This window comes from Podarcis cretensis (genome assembly GCF_951804945.1).
Source record: "Podarcis cretensis genome assembly, chromosome: 10".
Taxonomy (NCBI): Eukaryota; Metazoa; Chordata; class Lepidosauria; order Squamata; family Lacertidae; genus Podarcis; species Podarcis cretensis.
The window spans coordinates 17900810-17925667 of record NC_137179.1 but is presented as its reverse complement, the minus strand read 5'-3'; the positions used below and the strand labels follow the sequence as shown (position 1 = coordinate 17925667).

At 42.1% G+C, this 24858-nt stretch overlaps 1 protein-coding gene and 1 long non-coding RNA gene across 4 annotated transcripts in view; one reads left to right on the top strand and one right to left on the bottom strand.

Moving 5' to 3' along the window:
• Positions 1-24858, top strand: part of CECR2 (CECR2 histone acetyl-lysine reader) — a 119646-nt gene that overhangs the window by 86139 nt on the left and 8649 nt on the right. For all 3 annotated transcript variants that reach the window (XR_013842781.1, XR_013842782.1, XM_079992149.1), the window contains exons 5-17: positions 119-223; positions 1325-1374; positions 2199-2368; positions 3583-3660; positions 14141-14297; positions 14868-14997; positions 15267-15304; positions 15408-15499; positions 15653-15779; positions 17713-18128; positions 19804-19932; positions 20964-21771; positions 22576-23983. Coding sequence is in view for 1 of the 3 variants with exons in the window: in XM_079992149.1 (XP_079848275.1) it covers positions 119-223; positions 1325-1374; positions 2199-2368; positions 3583-3660; positions 14141-14297; positions 14868-14997; positions 15267-15304; positions 15408-15499; positions 15653-15779; positions 17713-18128; positions 19804-19932; positions 20964-21771; positions 22576-23983 (3708 nt within the window). In the remaining 2 variants the exon portion in view is untranslated. The remainder of the gene's footprint in view (positions 1-118; positions 224-1324; positions 1375-2198; positions 2369-3582; positions 3661-14140; positions 14298-14867; positions 14998-15266; positions 15305-15407; positions 15500-15652; positions 15780-17712; positions 18129-19803; positions 19933-20963; positions 21772-22575; positions 23984-24858) is intronic.
• LOC307225318 lies at positions 2600-23791 on the bottom strand. Its single transcript, XR_013842868.1, has 5 exons — positions 23652-23791; positions 18236-18355; positions 17978-18152; positions 4914-5038; positions 2600-3439 (listed from the first exon to the last, which is right to left on the bottom strand). It is a non-coding gene; the product is annotated as an uncharacterized lncRNA (long non-coding RNA).

Below are 24858 nucleotides of genomic sequence, written 5' to 3'. Positions count from 1 at the left end.
TGACTCCTAGCAGCTGTTTCAGTGCTTCTTATGGTCACTGCTCTCTTGTTACCCTCCTGCTCTTGCCAACTGCTACTATCATATTCTGTAGCTATTCTGTAACTTCAATGTGTTCTAGGGGATGTGGGATACAGACAAGCACTCAAAACATTCCTGGAAAAATAGTAAAAAGACGAGGGCGACCTCCAAAACGAAAGAAACTACTGGAGGAGAATCTCTTAAGGTAAAGAAATGCCATATTTGAAATATTAACCAAAGATAATCAAATGCATGTGTTTGTGTAGTGTCATCTAAGTACATGATGCTTTACAGAGTAGAGGAGCTTACAATCTAAATGTTGACAGTAATGAAAATGAAGGGGATGATGAAAAGGTTGTGGCATAAGAAACAGGGGATGAATGTGAACAAGTCTTGTTGAATATAAAGCCTTCTGAAGGGGACCTGAATTCAAATTGAACTTTATGACCATATGTAGCCTATGATTTACCTTCTAATGCTAAAACTGAGCTACATCAATATCTACCAAGTGCTGTGACATTTCAGTGGCAGTATTTGTTTCATTCTAGCAGTGAATGTATTACTTTGCTTAAATTTGCATTATAGCTTAGCCAGTAGAGCATGAGACGCTGAATCTCAGGGTTGTATGTTCAAGCCCCATGTTGGACAAAAGATTCCTGCATTGCAGAGGGTTGGAGTAGATGGCCCTTGTGCATAGCTGTCAACCGTCCCTTATTTGGCGGGAAAGTCCCTTATCCCAGTGCTGTGTCCCGCTGCTGTCCCTTATTGATGATGCCCCTTAAATTTTCCGGGTTTCAAAGGAAGCAGCTCCTCTCCCTACCTCCCTGCTGGCCAGGGAGGAGGGAAGCTCCAACTGTGTTGCTTGGATGTGTTGCTCACCCAATAAGGAGTCTAAGAACGACTGGGGGGTGGAGCTTGCATGCCTTGTGCCGATCAAATCGGCTGCGTTGCCTGGGGACTCGCCTTTGTTCAGCACTTCCCAGCGGAGAGGTGACAGTGGTTTTCCTTGCGGCATCCCCTTTGCCGGGTTGCTGTGCTGTGGGAACCACTGCTGGAGGCTTCGTTTGGCTGCTGGCTGGGCTTTCTGCCTTTGGCTCGGAGGGGCTCAGAAGTCGAACATACCTGTGCTCTGAAAATCCCTTATTTTGGCTGCTAATCCCTTATTTCCGAGGCTGCTGGTCCCTTATTTTCAAATCTGTAAGTTGACATCTATGCCCTTGTGGGCCCTTCCAGCTCTACAACTCTACAATTCTATGATTCAATATCATTTCCTAACAATACTGTTTATTTTATTTGTTGCTCATAGAGAGAAGGCAGAAGAAAACGCACTTGTGTGTGAGTTACAGATGAGAAATGGTAAGGGGAAATTATGGACCATAGTTAATTTTTTTAATACAGTGTTTCAGTATGGAGGGCTTCCTGATAATCCTTTCTCTTTTGTCAAATTCATTCTAAACAGGTAGGGCACAAGAGGCCTGCTTGTATTAATTAGAACTTCATTTGTACAGTTCTCTCTGTATTTAAAGTAATGGCAGTCGAGTCTGAATTATTTCTTTAGATGCTTCCCACTTTTCTTTCTTGTTGGAATTGTCTGTATTTATGCTTTTCATATTTCACTTTCAAGAAACATCCTTCTTGGCATCCCTTCTTTTTGAGTATTTCTGACCATGGGATTTCATCAAGTAGTTTAAGCCTTTTGAAATCAGTGCAGAGTGTATATGTAAATACACTTGGCATTCCCTTGCCTCTGTATAATGAAACCCAAGAGGACATGGCCACTTTCTCCCAAGGTTCCCAGTACTACCTCATTGATCAGTTCCTTCCTGTCGGTGAGGTCCAGGTCCAAAATAAATGATCCCTTTGTTGCTTCTTCTACCTTATAGAAAATGAAATGGTCAGCAAGGCAATGGAGGAATTTGTTGGACCTTATGATATCTATGATATCATGGCAGAGTTTGGGTTCAGGCAGATATCAGTGTAGTTGAAGTCTCTCATGACTACTCATCTCTCCTTTTAGAATGTTTGGACATCTGTCCTAGGAAGCCACCATCCCATTCTTCATACAGAAGTAACACACTTGTGTTACTTGTGGCTTATTGGTACATGTTAGGTCATGTGATACCTGTCATATTAGTGCCTATGCTCTCATTGCTTAGCATTTCTATTTTATTTTGTCAAAGGTTCTCAAGGACCAGGTCATGGAACATGGTGGCTGCTATGTCAGACAGAAGAGGAGTGGAAGCAGGTCACAGAGAGCTTCCGAGAGAGAACATCTTTAAGAGAGAGGCAGCTTTACAAGCTCCTGAGTGAAGATTTCCTGCCAGAGATCTGCAACATGATTGCACAAAAGGTAAGAAGGAGTATTTGAATAATTTGAGGCAGCCTCAAGAGTTGAGAGCAGGTTTGTTTTTTGTTTATACGAAGAAGAAAACAATAGGGCCCAGATTCTGTGACCAGATAACCAAAGTTATGTTGTTGGAATTCCCCCTCCCCCCTCAAAAAAAAATGATAAAAATTTTCTCAAACATACTTATGTACTTTGTCACATCTGGATTTTTTTTTGCTGTTTTTTTTTAAAAAAAAACCATGCACAAATCAGTGGAGCAAAAAAGGAGGATACACATAGGTAATGCTGGAGAGGCAATAGTTGTAGAGAAAAAAGGCAACTGGATAATGTATAATAGAAAACATTTGACTTCTAGATCATTCACACAAACTCACTGAATATTTGAGGCATCTGCATATGCTAACAATATGTGCTCGAGATTTTCTTCACAATGAAATAAAAGTCAGAAGATTGATCTAAATTGCATTATTGTGCCATGGTTAAATTCAGATAGCCAGTAATCAAGGGGAGAAAGTGAAGAAGTTTGGCTATCTAGAACTGCTGTAGAGTTCCAAGTGCATTCTTTGCAGTAGATAAGAACCATTTTGTTCAGTTTTTGGAGAATTTGTAATCTCTGTGCTCAGAAGTGGGCTATTGAGTAGAATGGAGAAGAATTTAATTGTATTTCTCTTGAGAGCATTGTAGTGATAGCTATGTTCTCTCCTCCCCTCCCATCCCCTTCACTACTTCAGTTCTGATTGACAGTGTTCTGGAAGGGGAAGTATGCTTTCATTTGCAGCATTTGGCTTGACTCATCTGTGTGAGATTACTTACTCTCTGGTTTTAAAACATTGAATAGAAGGTTGATTGGTCCTGCTTTGTGGCAGAAGGTTGCATTGGATGGTATTTTAGTCCATTTCAGCACTCTAATTCTTTGATATTTGAACCTGGAGGATACTTGTCAATCTCAGCAGCACTCAGTCTTTTGTAGTTTGTTTGTTTGCTTTGCTTTTTTTCTTGATATCATTTGAAAAATCAACTCCTGTAATTCATTATCCAGGCCTGGTCTTTGAGTAATAGCTTCTGTGACTTCATCTGTGAGGGATGATAAATGAGAAATGAATTGCTAAGTGCTCTGTACATTGAAAAATATTACAGAAATTGTTACTAATAAATGACATACATCCAAATACGAAGCCTTTGTACCAATGCTGTTGATTTCTTTCACCACTTTTTAGGAGAAACGTCTGCAGCGAATGGAGTTTTCTCCTAGGTGGATGTCTGATCGTCAGCACATAAAGCCAATAAGGCAAGAGGTAATGTGTTATGTAATAGCATAATAGAGGATGCGGGTGGCGCTGTGGTCTAAACTACTGAACCTCTTGGGCTTGCCGATTGGAAGGTCAGCAGTTCGAATCCCCGCAACAGAGTGAGCTCCCATTGCTCTGTCCCTGCTCCTGCCAACCTAGCAGTTTGAAAGCATGCCTGTGCGAGTAGATAAATAGGTGCCGCTGCAGCGGGAAGGTAAACGGTGTTTCCGTGCGCTCTGGTTTCTGTCACCAGAAGCAGTTTAGTCATGCTGGCCAAATGACCCAGAAAGCTGTCTCTGGACAAACAACGGCTCCCTCAGCCTGAAAGCGAGATGAGCACCGCAATCCCATAGTCACCTTTGACTGGACTTAACCATACAGGGGTCCTTTACCTTACCTTTAATAGCAGAATAGGTTAGCACAAATTAGCTATACAGTGCCACCCATCAGCATTATCACTGAATGTGCTCACCTCAGTAACAAGTAGAAAATTAGGTCATAGGAACAGAACTTCAGGTAAGGCAACTTCATTTGGGTATATTGGTATATTTATTATTTATAAATACAATACAGATCTCAGACCTACGTTTAAGGAAACTTATGCCTGATTGCCATCAGCCAGCACCTTTGTTTTCTTTCTGGAAGCTCATCACACATACTATAACACAGTTGGCACATCATAGTAACCTTAATTATTAGTTTTACTTATTCAGGTAATGTATAACCAGTTCTGCATGAAAATCAATCCCAAAGTGGGGTACAACAAAATATATAATACAATCCTAAAATAAAGCAATATAAAAAATTAAACCACAATAAATCAAATTGACATGGCAGCAGCATAACCATGAAGCATAAACATGACCAAACATTTCCTCCAGTCAACAACCAAATGTCTGAGTAAATAAAAATGTCTTTGTAAGTTTGTGTGAAACCCATCAGGACTGGTGTCAACAAAATATGTTAGGAGATGGCATTCCACAGACATGAACCATGAAGATTGCTCTTGCTTCAGTTCTCTTTCTCTAGCATGAGTAGCAGCAGGAAGCCATGATCCCTGCCATAACATTATGCCCAAACCAGTGATTGTGGTTTGTTTTGCTTCAAAAAACCTTACTGTTAAGCCAAGATTTGTTCTTAAATAGATGACAACTAGATTTAATCAGTTATGAAGAAATTTTGAAATATAAATAAAGCTCTTGAAATGTCTTCATTTAATATATTGGTGGGTTGGAAAGAATTTTTGGCTAAATGCCTACCTCCCAGATAGCCATCTGGTTGTCATCAGCACAGAACTTCCAGCCTTCAATCTAATCCAGAAACAAAGGTCTCTGTTGAAGCATTTCAAAGCATTGAATGGCAGACTCAGCCATTACTTCAACATCTGGGAAATGAGATGGTACGTAGTGTCAGCACCTGAACTATATCACCACAAATCAGTGCGTTCCAAAATCTGTGTTTCACACCAAGTTATACCTGAAGTTGTTTTTTGCCTTGCTGAAAATTGCAGTTACATATTTGAAGTAGCCGTTTGCCTTTCTTGCTATACAGAAGTGAAAAGGAAAGAATAGTTATGTACTGATGATGAAACTGGTCAGAGGGAGAAAGCTGGTGAGATGAGGTGTCGGAAGCTGAAAGGCTAACAAGGCTTAGTGAGCTAGGAGAGTCTGTGGCAGAGAGAAGTCAAGAATCAGAAGCTGAGCTGGCGAATGGGAGGAGGGAGGTCAAGAGACAGCGCTGAATGAGGCTGGTGAAGAGGCATGGGTGTCTTCCCCTCCTGCTGTGACAAGCGCCCCTCCCTCCCTCCCTGTTACCCAGAACCAGGAGAGGCATGACAAGGTTGGAGGAGAGATTGGCTGCATGTAGACACAGTCTCCAGTTGCTTGTGGAATGCCCTGCAGAGGAGGAGACATAGACAGCTGTGGAGAGGAGGGAACCTTTAGTATCGGCAACTAATTTCATAGAATAAGATCCATAGGGAATGCACTGATGTGCTCATTAGGTCTGACACTTAGCCCGGTCTGTGGAGATTGTGTTTTTGCTAATAAAGATCAACTTTGAACTGACCAGCACACTCTGTGACAACTGTGGAGCCAAGGAGTATTAATATTTTCAGCTTAATTAATGAGAATAAAGTGACACTTCTTCATCCTGGGAGCCCCTGCTCTTGTTTAGCAGAGCAGCCCCAGGAGTGGAGTGTGCACTGCTGCATTATTTTCATTTTTAGGTGCAAGAAGTACTACAACAAAAATCATCCAGGAAATAAGAAGGTGCATATTTATGTACAGGCAGGAAAGTTTTGCAAATTTGGGTGTAGAGAAACAAATGGGTGCTAATCAGTAGGAGGCTTGCTGTAGGACCTATGGTGCTTAGCATAAGTTGATTGCTGCCTGTGGGCCAGTGTGCGTCAGCACTCCCATAAGCTCCCAAGTCTCTTTTAATTTTTCACCTGAGGAGCAGAGGCAGAGAGGGGAGGGGTAGCAGTTATTCTGGATGCAAGTCTCTGGACATACCCATTTCCAGGGAAACGCAATGCCAAGTGTTTTGTCTCATTGAATTGTATTTGTTTCTTTTTAAATTGGAAGGCTTTCCAGCACATGATGCAGGGAAGTTGTTAAGACTGTAGTCATAACACCCAAATCTATTTGTTTCTGACCATGTATGGCATCTGTGGTGTTGCCCCTTCCGTCTGGTTCCAAGATGTAGATGCTGCTTAAATATGTATGTAACTGCTCTGTAGGCTTCTAATCCTTTGCAATATTTCTCAAACAGGTGGTTCAGATTAGCTTCTCATTAAAAAAACCCCTTCTGAGCAGCACCTTCATTAAGAAGAAGCTGCGGAAATTCTAGTAGGTATCACATGGGGGGGGGGAGAGGAAGGAGCAAGGGCTGTGTTTGAGGCAAGACCAAGGCATGTGGGACTGCACATCTTGTGTTGAACTCTGAGAGAGAATTTCTTTTGGGGAGACTATATCAGAGCAGAGAGCAGAAGTTCTTGGAGCCTGTTGTTCTGCATAGTCCACAGTGCCATCTGCTGCAAGCATGTGAGTGGTGCAAAGCAGCAGATATGCTTTCATGACTCCAAAGGCATTTTCACTTTCACACAATTTATCACCCAACATTTTTTCTGTTTCCTCAAAAAAGTGTTTCTGTGGCATTTTGTTGGGCATGGGGTGTGCAGGGACTGAAGCTGAACTGAATCAGTTCCTGAACCTTCATTGGCTTGAACCAACACAACTTCAGTTACAGCTGAGCCCAAACTAAGTTTTAAAAAGTGAATGGTTTGGATCCCCATATAACATAATTGGTTTTCATGATGGTTTGCAAAACAAAATTAAGTAAGACAGGTCCAAAGTCTTAAGAGATAACAAATTAAATTTTGGCAGAGAAGAGTCAGCAGAGGGAAGGAGACAGAACAGTGGGGTGGATCTTTGCAAATGCAATTATATGTGCATAGGTTTTGATTTAGCTTGGGGTAACAAAACGGGTTTATGCAAAAAGCTACACATAACACAGCATTTGTGAATAGACCTTGCATTTTTTAACTAGAATATAGTAGAAAGCTCTCCAGCACATATTTTTTTTGTATGAAAAGGGGCTTTGGCATCCATCTGAAATGTTTCCCCAAAACTTAATTCCCCCCCCCTTCCTTCTTTGTGCAACAATCTGCTGCTGTTTGTGGCCCTAAACAGCTGCAACCTCAGGGCCATTTTTGCTCTCAGATTGGCTGCATGATGACAGTACCATGACAAGGGAAGAAGTCCTATTTTGAGCAAAGAGATGATACTGAAACTGCAGCCCATCTGCACTACATAGAGGCTCACACTTCTGCAGCCTGAAGACCAGATACAGAGTGTATAGGCTGCTTTAATTGCATGAGGAGCACTTCATCTCTCTATAGCACCTCATAATAAAACTGCTTATTTTGTGTAGAATAAAATATTCATGGAATGCAGCCCTACCCTCCACCATTCTAATTTAGCATTGGATGGTAGCCTAATGACAGAATTCAACACTTTTAAAGACTTTTAAAAATACAATTTAACCTATGCATGAACATTAGAACATTTATTAAATAATATCTAAAGTGGACTCACAGTATATTTCCCTATAAATCCAAGCATAGGTTTTATCCACCCACCCTCTCCAAGCATACCTTGCCATAAACTATTTGGACTTAGCCAACACGGTACCTTCCTGATGTTGTGGTCTCAACACCTATCATCCCTGATCATAGCCATGCTGGCAGGGGCTGGTGGGAGTTGCAATCCAAAGCAGGGCACCAGGTTAGCAACCCTGATCTCGAGGGTGCTCAGTGGTAAGTGTGTAAGTTGTATAAAAGAAACCCACCTGTATAATAGTTCTGTAAGAGAAATACTTATTGTTAGCAAAAAACCAGACTGTATTGAATAATGTAGTTAGCTCCCGATTTTGACTTTAGTTTTTTCTATAGAATTTGGGCTGGAGCATTCTTAGAGATGTACACTGCCCTTTGAAATTCTTATTTTTTGACACTAGCTCTGTAACTGTCAGTAAAATATGAAAGTCCTGGTAAATAACTCTCTAGAAAAATCAGTTAAATAGTTTGTGTATTTTGGGAAATTAACTTTTAGTATTTTAATCCTCACATAAGCATAAGTATTCAGGCACTATTGTATCTGAATAAATTCTACAGGGATGATCCTGTGAGTGGTCAGATGAAATGGACTAAATAACATAAAAGGTCTAATTGCTCTGATTCTCTTTAAATTATTATCTTGGGATTAATTGGATACACTGGCAACACTAGTTCAAATACACAAGCTCACTTTGGTGGGCTGGGTTGCACGCAAAGGACACCTTGCATTCTGATGTGAGGAACAGGTGTTTGTATCCGGTTCTCTGCCTTGCTTTCATTTTGTAAAGTAGCCCACATTTTAGGATTTTTTTACTGTTGTCTAACTGTAGCATTCTTCTATTAGAGGACAAAACAGGGGCCTAGGGACCTTGCTTAATGCATTGTTGTTGCTGGTGGCAAGGATGGGAGATGATGTCAGACAATTCTCCAAGGAAGCATTACTGAAGGAAATGACTAAATAGCATTTCTGCAACAACACAAATATAGAGGCACTTAGGGTATCTAGGGTGGAAGCTAGCTTGCCTTTCTAGCAATTTATCAGTGCCCCCTCAGGTCCCATTTGCAGGCAGGTGGAAAAAAATGAAGCAATAATGGCTAAGGTGCAGGCTTTTGTCTGAATTAATGATGGGCTAAGGCCTGAAGGGCAGTGAGGAGGCTCCAGCTGATCATTAATTCCCAGGAAATAGATTGCATTGAAGACCCAGTTTTCAATGCAGTGGTGAACCTATATCTGGGCTTTGCCACTTCTGGTTGCAGACAAAGGTTCCCATGACTGACTGTTCCTTCCACTTACCGAGTTTTCTATGTAGAAAGTTCATTCAACCATGGGAATTTCCATCTGGCATCTAAAGTGGCATTGTTGGGGAGAAGGGTTATAGTTATAGAAGCTCTTCTATAGCCATGGCAGGGAATTCTTTTCCAGCCTAAGGACTGCATTCCCTTCTTGGCAACCTTCCTGGGGCCACATATACCACTGGCAAACATGTCACCTTTGTACTTTAGGCTGGCTTGTGCACACTCACACCCATCTCTGACCTCCATTCAGACAAGCAAGAGGCATTATCAAAGTTTAAATGCACAGTCCAGCCAGGGCAAAACACTTTGGGTGTAAAGCAGAGGCATTGGGGGTTGTGGCCTGGGGAGAGTTCCAGTGACCAGCCAGGGGGTCATTGTTCTGCATATAGGGATTTATTGTGTAGAGGACCATTCCATCATCTGAGCCCAGAAACAGGCTTATTCTCCTCAGCAATCCATAAACAGATTGTTATATTGTGTTATATTGTTCAGCTACTCTCCTCAGCAAGCAGTAGGCCTCAGTGATAATTTATAACCTATAGAGGGAAGGAAGCAACAAACTTCTTTCTTGTGGTATTTAAGATGTATCTGTGCCATGAAACTTTACAAATGAGGTAGAAAAGTTGCTGTGAGGCAGCTCTGTGATATCCTTTCTGAGGCGAGGCAAGCAAATCTGTACATAGTATTCCAAATGAAGTCACACCGTGGATTTGCATAACAGCATTATGATACTGTCAGTTTTATTTTCAATCCTTTTCATTTTGAGGGGCTTTATCTGATTTTTTTTTTGGGGAGGGGCGATAAGTTAGTTTGTCATCTGGATCGCCTCTATATGCTTAATGAAACTGTCAAAGAATTCTAAAAGGTTAGTGAAACAGATGTTACCCTTGCTGGTTCAGCAAGACTTATTCTTCTATGCGCTTAGTAATTCTGCTTTTAATAATGCTTGCTTCCAGTTTTCCTGGAACAGAAGTTAAGCTAAAGGACCTGAATCCCCTCAAATTGAAAACTGAAGTGTAAACTGAAAAATTAGTTGTCACACCCTTTCTTTCTCTTTGTCTTTTTTTAAAAAAATATATTTGTGATTTTCAGTTATATACATTTCAATACCTTTACAGTCATTTTAACATTTCAAAACTCGACTTCCTTCCTCCTTACTGCGGTTCCTTAAAATTATTTTTATCATTTCCTGTATATTCTAAATTAACTTATATTCATCTACTTTTAATTATATACTCTTATGAAACTGCAGGTTATTACAATAATCCTGCCAACGACCTTATCCGTTTACAATTTGTTTGTAAATATTCAATAAACCATTTCTATTCTTTTATAAAAAGTCTGTGTAATGGTTCTAGGGGTTGCTCGTGCGTAAGCCGGTGCAAACACCTGGCTGGGTTGCCTGAGTGAACCTTTTCTGTCCGGACAGCCACTCACCCGTGGCTGTCTCAATCGCTGGCAGAATCCGTCAGTGGGCGTTTCTTAAACTTCTTCCAGCAAAGAAGCTCTTTGACAGCTAGTCTCCTCCTACTCTCTCTGCGCGAAAGCCTTCTGCGCAAGGAGGGCGTAGGCAGCAGAGGACCCCTACTCTCCCCGCTGGTCCCCAGCGAGGAGTCATGGGACCGCCTCGCCGCTTCCCCCATCTGCCCCCCTTCTCCACTGGTGCTACGCTGATTCTCTTCCCCAGAAGATGGGCTGCCTCTCCCAATCCCGGGACGCTCTCTGGAATCCCTCTGGATTTTGCTCTCTCCCTCCGGCACTGATGGCAGTTCCCTGACAGTCTGTTATCTTGATTTCTTATTTTTCTGGTAAGTTCGCCATTTCTGCATAGTCATAAGGTTTTGTATCCATTCTTCTTTTCTCTGGACGACTTCTTTCCATTTTTGGGCAAATAACATTCTTGCCGCTGTAGTTGCATACATGAATAAATTACTATACTGTTTAGGTAGTTCTATCCCTATAATTCCCAGAAGAAAAGCTTCATAGTAAGCTTTAACCTTACTACAAGGCCACCACATATAGAAAGTACAGTGGTACCTCGGAAGTTGAACAGAATCCATTCCGGAAGTCTGTTCGACTTCCAAAACGTTTGGAAATATTATCATGACCATCTAAATCTAAGATATGTGGATTCTCCAATGTCATCCAGTCATTCAGCCACCCTAAAGTGACTTACTGTATATGCAACCTTTTTTAGGCTAAAAAGCTGAAGCATGCACTGAGCTAAAAGTTAAAGCTGTCTTTTGAAATTCTAAACTGACATTCTCACTAGACATGTTGTGTCCAATATATATTGGGTTTTTAACCCACTCTCCAAAAATGGGATTGAAACAAGGTTTCTGGTTTATGTTTTATTTAAATTAGTTTGTCTGATCCTGAGATGGGCGCACAACCCCAGAGTCTGTCAAGACTGGCCCGTATGGGCAGGGGTACCTTTACCTTTACCTTTATATTCTCAGGAGACCAGGAGAGAAGTTTGGGTGCATCTCAGCTTTCTGAGAAGGGTTTGTATGGGTTAAGACAGATAGAGCAAGAGACCTCCAGTTTCCCAGACTATCCCTGTAGTACTGTACTTTTATATCTATGCTGAGTTCTATCTCTTTGATGTTTACAGTGGTATTGCATTTCATTTACAACTTCCTGCTCCTCCTCATACACTTTATTTGGACCTCAAGGCAAGAGGTCATCTTGGATCAAACTTCTGGGAACAAAGGGGCAAGCATAGCTTTGCTTCTTTGTTTCTCCAACTAGAATGTACTTCCTTACAATAAGCTTTCTTATTTAAACCATGTCTCAGTCTGAATGCCTTTCAACTAAAGCTGTGCTCCAAGCAAGAATTCATTTAACTAAAGTTAACTTCCTCTGCTGCATATAAACACTAACATTTCCTACATCGGAGAGTTCTGGCAACTATCAACTTTGTCTGTAGAATCAATTTCCATAATGCTCCCTGCATAGCAGGGCTTGCTATCCCCTATCTCAGGGTCCTGAGCTGGCCTACATGCATTTTTTTCTCCTCTCTCCCAAGACACTACCAGTTAAAAAAAATAGAAAGAGTGCTGGGGTGAACAATGAAGTTTAAACAATTTGATTATGCATCAGGGTGGTTATTTGATAAGCAGAACAGAGGCAAAACTTCTCATTGACTAATCAGTATGGATCAACTGAAAAGGGGAGCTTTGTGCCTCTGTGTGTGTTTCCCATGTCTTGCACACGTTTGTCCTGTGTGGTGCGTGAATGTGTGTACAAGAGTGTGGAGTGAACACACTCACTTACTGGCATGCGTTCTGTGGAGGATTGGCTAAACATGGAAGTGGCCATCAGGGCAAAATGGTTAGCCATTCCTAGTATATAGGATGGCTCTTAAAAGCTATATTGGCACACAATGCAACTGCCAACTCCTAATATGAACAAGACGAACAGAACATATCTGGCTAATTCTGCAACACAAACTGACTGCATGTTAGCTTCTGATGCTTTGAAATCTGTTAATGGTCAAGGGCAGATGGCCATTAAGATCTACTGAAGAGGGCCTGATTGTGATCCTATCTAGGCAGGAAATAAGTATAGAAGAGTGACTTTCCTGTTGTGGCTGTGACCTCTGGAGCCAGCTGCCCAGCAGAACCTTCACATATTTAAGAAGAAGATGAAAGGATTGATTTTAAATATGCTTTTAATGTGAAATACTGGGGGGGGGGATTTATGTTAGCTAGGTTTTTTTTAGTATATTTATGAAGTTACATAGTGTTTTAATTAATGCCTGTGATTTTTTTCTGGTTTTTTAATCTTGATTGAAGTTACAGGCACAGAGCAAGTTTTCAGAATATAAGTAATTACTTGGAATTGTTAGGTGAGATATAGAACATTTTAAATAAATAAATAATAGGGCTGCGCTGAATTTTCTTGGAGCTCATTATATATATATAATGAAAGGTACATGAAGCATTCTGTGAAAGTTCAACACATTGGGGGGGGGGGGGAGAGAGATACCTTTTGCTGTAAAAATGTGATCCAATCCCTTTTCTTGGCAAAGCACTTTCCAAAAGAAGATAAAAAACCATCCTAAAACTTGTGGTATGGTTACCTTCTTATAAAGTGGCTCTTTTAAGGCAATCAGATAATTTACATACTCTGAACAAGATTCTGGCAATGTGCTCCCCCCAAAAAGATTGCCCTGGTAAAGAGGCACTCATGCTTGGGATTGGGGTAGTTTGTGCTATTGTAAATATCTCTAATACTGGTCCCTGAAAGGTACTCATCTGTGTTGAGCATTGTTCTAAGCCCCAGTTGTTCAGTGTTGGATTTTTATAGTACTTTCTGAACCTATCCCTGATGCAATATTCAGTTCCACATATATGCTTTCTGTGTTCACTGTTTCAGCATACAAATAGAAAAGCCTGCATCTTCAGAACATTCTAAATGTAGACTGTAGAGATTTTTGGTGGCAGAGTCTGCCCTCTCATAACTTCCCAGTTGGTTCTTCTTTGCTGCAGCAGTGGCATTGTAAAGAATAGCTTTATTTTCCCATTTCATACATTATGTGACAGTGTGCGCGCATCTAATGCACCTTTTGCAATTATCACATGTTCCTTCCCTGACTATTCATTCTTATAAATGTGGTTGTATGTGCTGAAATCAAGCTGCATACATGTGAAATGCAGTCATTGAAAACAAACAATACATTTCCTGCAGTTATGCCTTGATTTAATCACGTGGATGTACATTTATAAGACCAAGAGAAAAATTACAGGGAGGTGCTTTCCTATGATGATATCTTGTTTTAAAAATGTACAAATGATCCAATTTCTCATTCAGAGTCAGAGTCTCATTCAAAGGTATATCAGCTATTGCAATAATTTCATGTAAGGCAATCATAAGCCGAAACCCAGTGTGCCGTAATGGATAGAGAGTTAGACTAGGGCTGTGGATGCTGGTCTTCAAAGTTCCACTCAACCTTGAAGCTCACTGGTTAACTTTTGGCAAGTCACTGTATCTCAGTCTGACCTACCTAACATAAATTATGGGATATAAATATAATAAATAATAAGTAAATAGTTGTGTTTCTTTCTGCAGGTGACTCCTGTGGCGCTCAGCAGAATGGAGAAGCAGAGACGACGGGAAGAGGAGGAGGAACGTCAAATCCTTCTGGCAGTTCAGAAGAAGGAGCAAGAACAAATGTTGAAGGAGGAAAGGAAACGAGAAATGGAGGAGAAAGTCAAGGCAGTGGAAGGTAGGCGGATCAGCTTTACGGAAGGTTTTTTAGTTGATCTTGTTCCACAGTTTATTTTTATATGCATGATATTCACTTCACAAGCATTGTACACCAGCATGTCACTCTGTTTAGTTGTTTAATGGCAATGATTTCTTGTCTTAGTCTGACAGAAGTAGTATAGTCGTCATGGCTGGTAGCTTCATTGATATCCTTATTCTGCTTGAATTTGTCTAATCTCTACATTTTGTGGCAGTGAATTTCATGCAGTGCATAAAGAAGTACGTTTTTGTATTTCACGAATCCCTAACCATTTACTTTCATTCAATGACTCCGGTTCTAATATTAGAGAGAGCAAAACATCTTTCTACCTACTTCCTCTGCACCACACATAATTTTATACACCTCTATCATATCCTCACTTTCTCACCTTTTCTAAACTAAAAAGGTCCAAACATTATAACCTTTCCTCAAAGAGGAGTTGCTCCAACCCCATGGTGACACACAAGAGTGTGAATGACCTCCTGAAACCCTGGGCATTTTGCAAGAAAACTTCTCAAGAATGTAACAGTTTTTCTTCCCTATCTGCAGAACGAGCCAAGAGGAGGAAGCTCCGAGAAGAGCGGGCATGGCTGCTTGCCCAGGGAAAGGAACTTCCCCCAGAGCTTTCTCACTTGGATCCCAGTTCACCTGCTAGGGAGGAGAGGAAGACCAAGGACCTGTAAGTAAATTGCAGTGAGTGGCCTATAAATACAGAAAAACAATCCCACCCAAAACAATTTATTGTCACTGTTAATGTTGATGGCCGGAGAAAAGGCTATGGAGGAATTATACTCTGTGGCATTAAAAAGAGTGTGAATGCAGGCCTTGGAAAGCATTGCAATTGCTGGAATTGAACGTTCAGTGATAAGGATAACATACCAGAGACAGAGTTGGGGAGGAAATGAGGCTGGAGAAACTTTGCATTAATTTTACATTTCCTCTTTGCAGTTTTGAATTGGATGATGAGTTCACTGCCATGTACAAAGGTCAGTCCCCACTCCAGACACTAGCTTTGCAGGTTGGTTGGTTTTTAAAGTATTGGCGTCCATTTGTATGTGTAACAGTTTATCATCTTTTTGCTGCTGACAGTTCTCGATGTAGTGAAGGCTCACAAGGACTCCTGGCCATTCCTGGAGCCAGTTGATGAATCCTATGCCCCAAATTACTACCAAATTGTTAAGGTAAGCAGTATGAAGCCCTTTTTTGCATTCTGTGTTATAGTTGATGCAATGGAATCTGCATAATTTAGCAGGCAGAATAAGAATACATCTTTTTAAAGGATGATTGTAGCTTTCAAGGTCTGTAAGCCTGAAGCAAACTGGGGTATTTTTCAGGCTCCCATGGATATATCTAGCATGGAGAAGAAGCTAAATGGAGGCCAATACTACACCAAGGAGGAATTTGTGGGTGACATGAAGACCATGTTCAGGAACTGCCTTAAATACAACGGTGAAAATAGTGGTAAGCATTTGGAACCTGAGTTCCATTTATTGTGTGCATATACATGGAAAACAGCCCAAGTCTTTTCTAGCCTCCCGTAGCTGGATTGGACAGGAAATGGATAAAGAGATTAAGCCCGTAATTCTTAATTCACTACAAACATTTGTAAAATTTAATAAATGTACCTTGTGGCTATATTCATTCACATGAAAGGCTTCTGGAGTAAACCCTGAGGAAAAATATGTACAAATTGGTTTGTGGGACATCTTCAGGAGAAGAAAAGACTAAGAAGTAAACCCGACACAATTCCAGTTCCTAAGACTGTTGGATGGCATCTTGTATGTCTCCTTCCAGCAACTCCTGCAGCCAAGCTGGTGCCTAAAGTATTGCTCTTCTTTCCTTTGGACCACATCAGCAGGGCTGAGAGTGGGGTATTGTTGTCTGGGTAGCCCAGGACCTCCATACATACTGCCCAGGCTTGCTCACCAGAGAGGAGGTGCACTCCATTGTCTCTCAAGATGGATGGATGCCAACAACAGTGTAACTGGCAGAGTCTATCCTGCATGCAGGAGTAAGATTATTATTATTTAATTCAACTATACAGCATGGACTACTAGAGTGGCAGAAAGTTAATAAGCTGGTATAAGCAGGGGAACATGGAGTGTTAGTTATAGGGAAAGGATTGGGAACTGTGCTGTCAGCTAAATTTATATCAGCTGGCATTAGGAAAAACTGCTCTTTTTATGATCTTCTTTCAGACCACAGTCTTTATGTCCTCATGCTATTCTGTGCTACTGTTAGACCAGAGGCATCATCTTTCAAAAAGTTGTGGCTCTCAGAATCCTAACCTTGTTAAAGAGGCTGGATTCCCCACATACACAAAATGCAACAGTACACGAAGCCCAGAGAAATGTGCTTAACTGTTGACATAATCTGTAGGATTGTCATGTGCATATAGTTGAAGCATAGTTCCTTCATGTACAGAGTTCCAGTTGTGTGGCTAGCATTTCTGTATTAAGCTCTGTGTAGCAGCTGCACACTAAAAAAGAGAGAAAAAGATGAGTGCGGTCTTCTGAATTTGGGTGACCTTACACTATTGGGCAACATTATGAATCATTTACTAAAATATTGTGGATGGGATTCGCTCAAAGAGCCCTGTCAGTGGAAGCCCTTCACAAGGACTTCTGCTTGTGTCACAGGGTTTCCCCTCACACTGCCCCCTGCCCCCCAGTTGACTTAGGAGAACACCAGAATAGCACATGGAAGGACGAATCATTCCTTCTGGCAAGCTGACAGAGATGGGGCACTGCTGAATTCCATTCTATTACTTGCGTCTACCAGTTGCACACATTTCTGAAACAAACAGAACACTTACTTTAACTCATTTTTAAGACTGTTTATGCCCAATGCAAGACTTGATATGTGAAACTGAAGTGGAGTCATCCCATTACAGTAGTACCTTGGGTTACAAACACCTTGGGTTACAAACACTTTGGTTTACAGACTCCGCTAACCCGGAAGTATTACCTCGGGTTAAGAACTTTACCTCAGGATGAGAACAGAAATCACGCGTCGGCAGCGGGAGGCCCCATTAGCTAAAGTGGTACCTCAGGTCAAGAACGGCTTCAGGTTAAGAACGAACCTCCGGAATGAATTAAGTTCGTAACCAGAGGTACCACTGTATGTGTTTAATAAACACACCACAGAGGCATCTGTCTGTATTACAGTTTGTATTATATTGATAATTTAAAATAAAGAATGTTTCTGAAGGGATGCATTGAAATCCATGTTATAGCTTCCAGTTTTCCAGCTCTGATTGTATTTTATTTCCTTTTTAAAAACATAGTAAAAGCAGAGAGAGAGAATAACATACATTCCAAGGGCAGTTCTCAGCAGAGGAAAAATGTAACTACCCATAAAACTCACTTTCTTTCATTTGCTTCTTTCAACACAGAATACACTAAAATGGCTTATAACTTAGAAAGATGCTTCCACCGGGCAATGATGAAGCACTTCCCTGGAGAAGATGGGGACACAGATGATGAGTTCTGGATCAGAGAAGATGGGAAGCGAGAGAAAAGAAGCCGTCGGACTATACGTTCCAGCACAGGGAATGTTTGGACTCGATCTAGAGACTCTGAAGGACCTGGCAAGAGACAACAGCATGTGCAAAATGGAGGAAAACTTCCACCTCACAAGGCGAAACATAGAGTGCCTACTTCTTCCTCTTCTTCCTTCTTCTCTGCCGAGGGTCCAAGTAGTAGTTCTATTCATCCCTCTGGAGAAGTGGCCTCTTCCAATGGCCGAGGTTTCCTGAGCTCACATAGCTATGGTGGAATGCCCAACCGTGTATCCCATCCAGGGCAGATGGTGAGTCCCACTCCAGTGGACCAACTGGAAAAAATATTATTTGGTGGGAATTACAAAAGGAACACCAGCAAATGGAAGTAGCATTAAGTATCCAAGCTAATACACACCTCTTTCCCTTTTTATAACAAACTTCATGTTTTCTTTCCTTTCCCTATTCCTTCCTTCTTGGTGCAGTTTACACTGGACTTGAACGAACCCAGATTTTGGGGGCGGGTGCTAGACCTTGTCTGGAAGATAAAAGGTGTGGAAGGATTGTTTTCCATGTAACCACTTTTTAAAAAAATTAACTATAAAGAAATACAGTCTGAATTTCTACTAATAGAATTTGAAAAAGAAAGAAAAAAATCTAGTGCAGCCATCTTCCCTCTTAGTCTCACTTCACAGGCATTATTAAGCTCACTATCAGAGAGGTGGTATATTCAAAAGTTTGGCAGTGGAGCATTTTGCTCCGGGTGGTTCCGCAAACAAGGGAGAGTGCACACTTCCCAGCCTCTCCCTAATGATTTTCCTGGGTCAATGGTTAATATGATGGGGGAGGAATTTCCTACCCAACCTCAAATGTGGCAATCAATCACACCCTCAGCAAAAGCGACCAAGTGTTCCCAGGAATAAATAACCTTAAGGTTGGATTCATAAAATTGCTTGGCCCTGACTCAACCACAGTAGGATTTGTTTCTTTCAAAACTGTTCCAGAGAGACAATTCCAGAGTTTTATAGCTGTGCTAGTTAAATTTCACATTTGCATTTGACTTCCCAGGTTTGCAGCAAAGCTGCTGCAAACCGCATCTGCTGTACATGCTTAGTAGGGGGAAGCCATTTAAATTGCCATTTAAAATCGTGGGAGGGAAAGGGGTAGGAAGTGGTGAAAATACTGCTCCTATTAGAATTGCCAGCATTTGTGAATTTGATTGTTGGAGTGCTGTGTGCAGCCTGTGTGCTTCTGCTGTGATGCATCTGTGGAGAATCAGAGGCAGTGACATGATTTATCTATCGGATTTACCTCCCAGGAGAACAAACAAGAGGCTAGGCAGGAAGTAGAAACGGATGCTCTTCCTCTCACAGGCATATTTGGTTCTCCTAACTGGTGAATTCATCAGCTTCATTAGTGCATTGATATTCAGTGGATGGGTCTTGACTAAGAATGAGCATTTTACTAGAAGAAGAAGAAGAAGAAGAAGAAGAAGAAGAAGAAGAAGAAGAAGAAGAAGAAGAAGAAGAAGAAGAAGAAGATTTGATTAATGGAGTGGTCAAATAATTTGCAAAATCTTTTAAGGGCATTAATGTTATGGTAACAACAAAGAAGATATTAATAAACAGATTGGTACTTACACCAATTATGAAAAACCGATTAGAATCCTGTTGTGAAACAATGACACTAGCTTTGTTAAAAATGTAATTATTTATTTCATTACCCATCCATCCCTCAAGGGCAGCATTCTTAATTTTCTCTCTAAAAATCTCACCACTGCAGCTCTGTTGGCTAAGAATGGGTGATTGGTTCAGTGTCACTTCAAAGACATCATAACTGAGTGAGGTAATGAATCTGGGTCTCCCTCGTCCCATCTTGCAGTTTAAAGTGAAAGGTGGCTCCTCAATCTGAAATGACTGAAGTTTGTGACTGTAGAAATTCCATCTCCTACTAAGTTGCATAGGTGACTTTTGTTTTTCTGTACAGAGACCAGCAGTGCCAGGACCATTTGGCTCTTTGCATGGGTCTGATCCAGCAAAACCATATGGGTCACCACGAGTACCAGAACCACACCCTGGTGAGCCAGGTCAGCAGCATCAGCACTTTGTCATGCAGGTAGGAAACATAATCTGAAAGGAGCTGCCACCTGCATATTTAAGAACTGCATGCAAGTCTGTAGTAAGGAAACCTTGATTCTGTCTTACGAATTACAAACAATTACTTATTCATGGTCTTATTACTATTGCTATTGGGGCAGGTTGGGGGTACTCCTGGATCTTTTGCTATCACTTGAGCCTCAGGTGGCCTCAGTGATGCAGAGTACCTTCCATCAGCTTCAGCTGGTGGACCATCTGTGCCCATATCTGTGCAGGGATAACCTAACATCGATTGTTTCTATGCTCTGGTAACCTCTAGGTTAGATAACTGCAATGTGCTATACATAGGGCTGCCTCCGAAGATGGTTCAGAAACTTTGATTGGTGCAGAATTCAGCAGCCAGGCTGCTCACTGGGGCAACATGGTTTGAGCATATAGCGCCAATCCTGTGCCCAACTGTGCTGGCTGTCAGTTAGTTTCTGGGCCCAATTCAAAGTGTTGGTTTTGACCTATAATGCCTTAAATGGCTCAGGACTGCAGGGCCTCAAGGATCACCTCTCTCCAGATGAACTTACCCAGATCCTAGGATAATCATCAGAGGCTCTTCTTCATGTGCCTCCTCCGCGAGATGTTCAGAGGGTGGTAACATGAAAACAGACTTCTCTGTGGAGGCTCCCCATTTGTGAAATTCTCTCCCCAGGAAGGCTCAGCTTGCAGCTTCATTATACACCTTTAGGTGCCAGGCGAACGTAATCAAACTGATACCTTTTTAAATGTGTTGTGGGAGGGGGTGAGGGTGCTCTTGTTTTTATTATGTATTTTTTAAAATCTTATAATTTTATGTTGTGAACTGCCCTGAGATGTACGGATGGAGGGGTAGTATAATAATAATAATAATAATAATAATAATAATAATAATAAATAATAATGTTCTAGATTCTTGGTTAAAGTGTAGTCTCGATTCTTGCTGTTATATATCTGTTACTAATGACTTTGATTTTCCTATGTCCACATTGAACCTGTCTCATTTCCCTATGTTTCCTTCCGCAGCCTACAGTTGGATTGAATGATCCCAGAGGACATCGGCTTCCTGCTCCAGAGAAGCAGGTATGTGCAGGACCAATGCACGTCTCCACAATAGGACCACAGCCTGGATCCCTTCAACTTGGTCGGATGACAGGTCCTCCCTCAGATGCCAGTATGTATTCCCCTGCACAATTTCAGCAAGGATTCCCTTCTCCAAGGCACAATGGACCCCCTACAAGACAAACAGAGACCTCAGAGGTTCCCCCTGGACATGTTTACAGACCCTATAAGTACCTAAACCGTGCACATCCTGCTGTGTGGAATGGAAGCCATGATACAGTAAACCAGATGACCTTGGGAGTAGACAAGCGACCCTCAATGGGTCCGCCTCGTTCATTGAGCCACATGATGGACCCTCAGGTACTGAGACCACCTTTGCCACCTAATCAGTGGACTGAGCAATCCAATTTCCTACCTCATGGAGCTCCACCCTCAGGATATATCCGACAACCAGGAAAAGGCCCTGGTCAGAGAATGCAACAGCAGCTACCAGCCTCATTATTTGGGCCTCCCACACAAATGCCAAGAGGAACCCAAGGTGGGGATTCCATGATGGACAGTCCAGAGATGATTGCCATGCAACAGCTGTCCTCCCGGGTATGCCCACCTGGTGTGCCTTACCATCCCCGTCAGCCTCCTCCCCCCCACTTGCCTGGACCATTTCCCCAACTGGCCCATGTAGCATCTATGAACATTCAACCTCCAAAAACAGTTTTAGGGAATGGGAACTCTCAGGACACCAGCCAGACAGTTGATTCAGAGAATAACCAAGGTAATTGCATGTTCTTGATCTGCTAAGGCAAAATATGGTGGCTTCATCAGTTGAGCAACTGATTTATGTCCATTTGCCCCAAGCATCTGTAAAGAATTAGGGACTGCTGTTGTCATTGGTGAATCGGGTTGGGGGGGGCTGTCTGTTTGATGCTTTACTATGGCATGTCCACACATAGGTGGCCATGGGAGAAAGTAAGGTGACTAGTAGATTTTATTGGACACCATTAGGAGCAGCAGAGTAAGAATTTGTTTTGATACAAGTATACTGTAAGTTTTTCCCATTCAAACCCTTTGAAATTAACAGGAGCTGCATACCTGCATCATGGTTAGCATGTCTCCACATCCCATGCTTATGTGATGTTTGTAGAATGTTAACAGTCTTCTTCTAGCACCATTTTAATTGTGAAGCAAATCTGGGGGGGACGGACTTCATTTACATTTCTTCACTGTTCCTGCTATACTTAAAATTGTGAAGTTAATAGGTGTTGGAGTTTCACTCAGGCCTTGTGTAAATGTGATGTTAACTGGGTTCAGAGATTGGGAGCAGGCTGCAGGATCACACACTCCCTTCTGACACACATGCTCAATCACACTAAATTGTCCCACTCCCCTTTAACATGGCTCAGCATTGCATGTTATTGTTGCTAAGCCTGATAAAAATAACTATAGGGGTGCTTGGTTTCGTAAAAACCAAGTTAATATTATGTCTATACAGGACCTTGGAGTTCACTGTAATTTTTCTGGATGTTGTCAGTTCATGTGATGAAAAAGATTTAACTTCTCTTTGCTTCATTTTGCACAGTGAACCCTCCACCAGGAGTGGAAGAGAAAGCCCAGTGTATTGGCCTTCCAGAGGGGACATACCCCAAGCTGCTACCTCATTCCAAGCTTCCCTTGCAAATGGATTGCTCCAGGCAGACCCAGGAAGGGGAGGGTGTTGATTCTGGAACTAAAAATGATCCAAAAGCAACACAGAGCAAGAGCACATGGCCAGCGGAGAGTAACTATACAAGTTCAGCAGCCCAAGGATGTGCGCAGGACATTGTAACAGCAACAGAAAGAGGGTCTGTGCCTGAAAATGGTGCTATAGGTGATGGACCATCCACTGGCACTGAAGGGAAAACAGTGGCTGCTAATATAATGGAGAAGTCGCGTTGCACTGGGGGGAAAAACGTGCTGGAAGCAACTGTGCCTTGCGTGGGACAGAGCACCAATACTCCTGCTGCCATGGATAGCAGTCCGGCAGGAGGCACCTCTGGCCAGTTTGCCCCTCTCTACATGCCCAATTTGGAGTATCCAAATTCAGCAGCACGCTATCACATCAATCCAGGACTGCAGGGATTTAATCCTATGATGGGAGGGAAACCCCACCCAGTAGCCCATTCTCAACATTTTTCTGCCCGAGGCTTTCAGCCTAGTAACAGTCCCCATGGGGTTTTCCCTCGTTACCGTTCCCACCAGGGCATGCCATACCCTTACCAGCCTCAACCTCCTCCTTCCTATCACCACTACCAGCAGCCTCCTTACTATCCTTGTCCACAGGGCTATTCAGACTGGCAGAGGCCTTTCCCTCCCCAGTCCAGTCCCACGGGTCATCCACCTGGTCCATCACCTCTGGCCAGGCCTCCTTTCTCAGACAGAGCAACCATGGGCAGCGGCATGCAGGGCTGTGAAGTGCTTACCACTTCTTTGGCTTCCCCAAACCGAATGGACATGGCAAGCACCAAAGAGGTTCCCAGCAGTGGGCAAGAGCTGCCACCTGAGGCTGAGAAAACGGATGAATCCCAAGAGAGGCCTGAAAGTCCCAAAGAGTTTCTTGATTTGGACAACCACAATGCAGCCACCAAGAGACAGAGATCAGTTGCAGCAGCAGAATACCTGTATAGTTCACCACCACCACCCATGAGTTCTTCTGGGCTTGGGTTTGGTCCCTCTGCTTTCCCACCGCACAGTGTCATGCTGCAGACAGGGTCACCTTATGCACCACGACATCCCACCGGTCACTTCCAGTCCAGAGCTTATGGGTCACCTGTGAATGCTCACTTGGCACATCTTCCAGCCACCAATCAAGCCAATGGTCTTGCTCATGAGGGACCTCTGTACCGCTGCCAGGAAGAGAATGTGGGGCACTTTCAGGCCTTAATGATGGAACAGACAGGACGTGGAGGTGGCATGGGCGGACTGTCTCCAGATATGTATAGAACAGCAGGGTAAGACTGTTCTCCATGGGACAATGAGGTGGGGGAAGAATGCCAGGGGGTGGGGAAGAGTGCTGAATGATAGTTGCTGTCATAAAGGTGAGATTCTAAAGAGCAGCAATGAACAGTAGACATCACTACCATGTGTGATAGAGCTTCACAAGTAACCTTACAATGAGAGAAGGGATTGATCTGATAGTTTTGATTCTGTTCATACCTGTAATGCCCTCACAGGCCCTTATCCGTGGTTTTGGTATCCTTATATAGATCTTCCAGCACATTAACATTACATGGAGCAACATTTACAGTTCTTGTCCCCACAATCTTGGCTCATATTTTAAGTTTTTACTCTTACTGACAACCTGAAATTATTTAGAAGTGACTGCTGCAATCTCACACAGAATTTCCTGTCTTATGGAAATTCTAGTTCCTTATATTTTTGTTCACTTGTTAACAGGAGCTGGCAGTACATACACACCATGGGTAGAAGAGGGGAGAACTGACTTTCTGATTGATTGATTGATTGATTGATTGATTGATTGAATAGCTGACCCTTCATCTCAGTGGATCCTAGGGCAGTGTTTTTCCTGAATTATACTACTAAACCATGAATTTATTTTCATTTGTTGAAGTTATCAATAAGGTTTCTTGTATTTTTTTAGGGAGAAAGCGATTCATATACTTCATATTGATTGAGATAACAATTCAGTAGTAAAGGATGAAGGTTGCTTACAATACTAACATCACTTCTTTTTGTAGACTATCCAATCTTATTCTCCATAGATTTTGTGCGGGAAAATTTAGATTAATTCATTGTTCTCTCTTTTTTATAGTGAAGGAGAGTTAAGGGATGTACATCTAATTTATGTTCAGCAACCAGATAAAAT